This window comes from Tupaia chinensis, unplaced genomic scaffold, assembly GCF_000334495.1.
Source record: "Tupaia chinensis unplaced genomic scaffold, TupChi_1.0 Scaffold138910_1, whole genome shotgun sequence".
Taxonomy (NCBI): domain Eukaryota; kingdom Metazoa; phylum Chordata; class Mammalia; order Scandentia; family Tupaiidae; genus Tupaia; species Tupaia belangeri.
This window is the reverse complement of record NW_006198801.1, coordinates 1,437,447-1,441,728: the sequence shown is the minus strand read 5'-3', so window position 1 is coordinate 1,441,728 and position 4,282 is coordinate 1,437,447. Positions and strand designations below refer to the sequence as shown.

Here is a 4,282-nt window from a genome sequence, read left to right as displayed (position 1 = left end):
CCCGCCGCGCCCTCCTCCGCGCCCTCGGCGCCCGCCTCGGCCGCCCCCTCGTCCTCGTCCTCCTCGGGCTCGCCCTCGGGCTCGGAGATCTGCGCGGCGATCTGCATCTCGAAGATGGTGTCCTCGCAGAAGCTCACGAAGAGCTCCATCTTCTCGGCCTCGCCGCCCTCGTTCACCACGTCGAAGATGAACTGGCGCTTGGACTCTTTCACCTGCAGCGGGAGGTGGAGGGGACAGTGTGGGACAACAGTGACAGCGGCAGCGGCAGCGCCAAGTGCCAAGTGCTCGACGAAAAGGGCGCTGTTCTTTTTTTTTTTTTCTTTCTTTTTTTTTTTTTTTGAGAGAGATTTTTGCTATAGGGCGCGTGTGCTCGCCAGACAGACAGAGAGAGACAGAGAGACAGAAAGTGAGAAATCACCCTCCAGGGGAATTTGCCACGGGGCAATCCCTTCTCCTCCGTTCTCCTCTCGGGATCTTGGGCACGCAAGCACACACGCCTGGCGTGAGTTTAAGCCACCAAGTCTGGGACTCGAACCGCAGTCAACTACGTGGGAGTCCAGCGACATAACCATTACGCCAACTGCTGGTCCCAAGGGCGCTGTTCTAAACACATCGCCATCATCATGGTCTTCATCATTAACAGCAAACCTGGAAAGCGCTCACCGTGGGGACTGTTGTCAGCGCTTCAATAAAGGCAGCCCCTGCCGCAGCTCACCCTAACTCATGTAGCCCTCACAAACCACCCCTGGAGAAGCGCTACTGTCACCACTTTAGACAGGAGGAGACCCAGCCCAGAAAGTCACGTGCCCAGAAGAGTGACAGAGGTGGCAGATGTAGGATTTGAACTCCCAACGAACTGCCTCCAGAATCAATGTTCTTAGCTTCTTCAAAAGCAGAAGCACAGCGACTGAAGACAAAGACAGCGGTTGGGCTGTTGGGCTGCCTGAGTTCGAATCCTAATTCTGCCACGGAGCAGCTGGATGATTTTGATTTAACTCTGGGGCTCCGTTTCTCCAGCCATAAGATGGGGCCTAATAGGATCAGCATGTGAGGATTGAAGCAAGTTAATTTTGATCGCTAAGCGATTAAAACAGCACCTGGCCCGAAAATGCCAAATAATGTTTGCTGTTATACAGCCCCTTGAGTGTCTCAGGTCCACAGAGGCATGGGGACCTTTGAGGCGCAGGGGTGGGAGGGACTGGGAAGGGGTGGGCAGGAGGAGGTGGGTGTTCGGAGGAGTAATGAGAAGGGAAATAGCTGCTGTGTGGGGAGCAAGGGAGGGAGGGGCAGAGCCCCCACAGCAGATACAAGCAGGGAGTGCAAAGGGCCCAGGTGGACGGGAGCTGCTGCAGGGAAGGGTGGCCATGCTGGGAGCCACGTGTGGGCCAGACGGGAGGTGAGGAGGTGAGAGCGCAGCAGCGCCCCAAGGGAGTGAGCAAGATCTTCAGGGTCCCTGTGCAGTATGCGAAGGGCAGCAGAGCCCCAGGAAGGAGTGGCAGCACGGGAGGATGGCAGAGATGTGTGAGCACCCGAGGCTTGGAGCACACGAAGGGCACAGGCTCATGGGACAGGCACCAGAGGGCCTGGGCCACACCGAGGGAGGGGAGGAGTGGAAGTAGCAGGCGTGAGTGTGCAGAGGACCCAGGAGTCAGTGTAAGAGGACTTCGAACACACGACAGGGCTGAGCGTGGGACATGAGCCTGTTGTGTGTGTAAGCTGGTATCTACCGAGGAGAGAGGGACCCCGCAGTTAGGGAGGTGAGAGGTGTGCAAGTCTCATGGACTATGCATGTGAGCATGTGGGATGAGTGTGCAGGTACACGAGGATCAGAAGCGTGAGCACAAAGGTGTACAGGGCTTGGTGTGTAAGGTAAGCGTAGCAGGAGGGCCCTGGGGTGACAAGGTCAGGACTGGAGCAGAGGGTGTGACATGTGGGGACAGGTGGGGAGTGCTAGAGAACGGGGATGGGAACTACATGCCAGCAAGGTGTGCGAGGTGGGCTGGGAACGTGCCAGGGCCACGCGAATGGAATCTTGGGGCAAGTGAGTGCATTGAGCATCTGTGGGCTGAGCACATGAGGGCGGAGACGGGCACTGGGGCTGAAGGGTAGGTCCGGGCTGCAAAGGACGCATGGGGGCTCTTGTGGGTGAGTCTGAGAAGCTGGTCCAGGTGTGCATGGGTGGCTGTGGTTGTGCTAGGGGTATGGTGGGCATTTGTTGGTGGTAAATGATCGCAGCATGACAGGGCTGCAGGAGGGCATGTGGGTGCATGAGAGGCCCAAAATCAGCGGAGCATGCACTGTGCCAGGACCTCAGAAGCCATGTGGGGACATCTGTGATGATAGGTGGGCAGCATGTTAGGGTAGCCTAAAGCCCCCAAGATGAATATGCCAAGAGCGGGCGTGGGCAGGCAGTCCGGGGCTAGGGCAAGCACACCAGGGGCTGCTGGGAAGGTACATAAGAGTTACACAACCATGTGGGTTCAAGGATGTGAGAATGTCAGCATGGCTGCACTGGGGCTATAAGGGCATGCAGGGGCTCCCAGGGTGAGTGTGCAAGGGATAAGCGTGGTGTTCAAAAGCCACAGAGGGCATCTTGGTGCTGCTGCATGTGCTAGGGCTGTACATCCATGCAGAAGGGTTGAATCTGCAAGAAGTGGCATGGATGAGCCAGGGTTGTGCAGGGGCCCAGCAGAGCCTATAAAACATGGGCAAGAAGGGGAGCATGCACTTGCCAGAGCAGAGCCTGCAGAGCAGATGTGCAAGCTGTACACAGCCTCATGTGGGGTCCAAGTGTGCAAGGAGTGAGCACCAGCATGCCCAGAGCCCGGAAAGTGAGTGCTAGGTGTGCAGGCCCACAGACCTGGGGCATCTCCCACTGCGCGCGGTTGGTTTCCGAGATCTCAAAGTAGATCCGCTCGATGCGGCGGGAGGCACCCATGATCTCGATGCGACCCAGGTAAGGCCGGAAGTACTCCAGGATGCTCTCGGCTAGCTCCAGGAAGTTGCGCAGGCGTGGGTCATGTGGCATGTGCTCCGACAGGTTGGTCAGCAGCACCGCCACGTTGAAGCCAATGTCACGGGCAGGCTCCTGGAAGCGGTTGGCGAACTCCTCACAGTTGATCATCTCGTTCTCATCTGCTTCGGAGCAGGAAAGCAGGAACTGGATTTCTGGGCCAGTGAACTGCTTCTGGCTGTCCATGGCCTGAGGGGTGGACAGGGGCGGTCAACAGGGTGCCCTGGGGAGCCTCAATAATTTTTTTTTTTGGTGGGGGAGGTTTTTGCTACAGGGCACATGCGCTCGCCAGACAGACAGAGAGAGACAGAAAGCAAGAAATCACCCCCCAGGGGGGATGGCCACGCCGCAATCCCTTCTCCTCCATTCTCCTCTCGGGATCTTGGGCACGCACGCACACGCGCCTGGCGTGAGTGTTAAGCCACCAAGGCCAGGACACGAACCGCGGTCAACTATGTGGGAGTCCAGCGACATAGCCATGACGCTAACTGCTGGTCCCAGCCTCAATTGCTCTTTTACAGTAACCAGGGACTTTGCACAGAGGCAGAAAAATCCAGAACCATGTAACCAATACCCAAAGCTGACCCCTAGCAGGCTTGACACAAGTTACGCTGTGCCAGTCACTGAAACCCTGAAATGCAAAGCTGAGCTGCCATCCTCTGTGAGATACTGCCACGTTCAGAGATGGTAGTGTGCCCCTTAGAAGTAATGAAACTTGCCACTTGCGTAATAAATTGTAACAACGTGCCGCCCAAGGCTCTCCCTCTGACGCAGCCCTACAGGCTCTTCTCCACCCCCAGGAACCATCACTCCCCACCCCAACTCAATGGCCCCTGTGGTCTGCACCTGCTAGTCTTCTGGCTTCTGGGGAGATCCATTCCATTGACATCAGAAAGAACAGCATCGTGATGTTTATCTCCCTGGCTTTCTCCCCGTGCTGGAATGACTCACTCAAAAGTCAGGCCCTTCCACCTCCAAGTGAGGTTAAGTACCCTTTCCTCCTGACAAGCACTCTCACATCTAGAGATGAAACAGCTCCCGGCATCGTGAGCCCAGAGGCACAAACCCTGCAGCGCTCCTACCCCGTGCCCATAGCTTTGCAAACAGCCTTCTGTAAAAGTCTCTGGACTGATCCAGTTTGCATGCCCTGCTTTCTACTGGGAGCGTCTGCTTTTCACACGGCCATGTATCCACCACCCAGAACTAACAATTTTTTTTTTAGTTTTTTTTTTTTTTTTTTTTTTTTTCTTACGGTCTTGTCGCTCCCCC

General features: G+C 56.4%; 1 protein-coding gene and 1 pseudogene across 1 annotated transcript in view; one reads left to right on the top strand and one right to left on the bottom strand.

Moving 5' to 3' along the window:
* Positions 1-4,282, bottom strand: part of RYR1 (ryanodine receptor 1) — a 180,225-nt gene that overhangs the window by 16,474 nt on the left and 159,469 nt on the right. Inside the window, 2 exon segments of the mRNA XM_027765622.1 lie at positions 6-212; positions 2,861-3,202. Coding sequence (XP_027621423.1) covers positions 6-212; positions 2,861-3,202 — 549 coding nt within the window.
* LOC106736348 (39S ribosomal protein L42, mitochondrial pseudogene) overlaps positions 3,922-4,282 on the top strand; it is a 1,786-nt pseudogene continuing 1,425 nt past the window's right edge.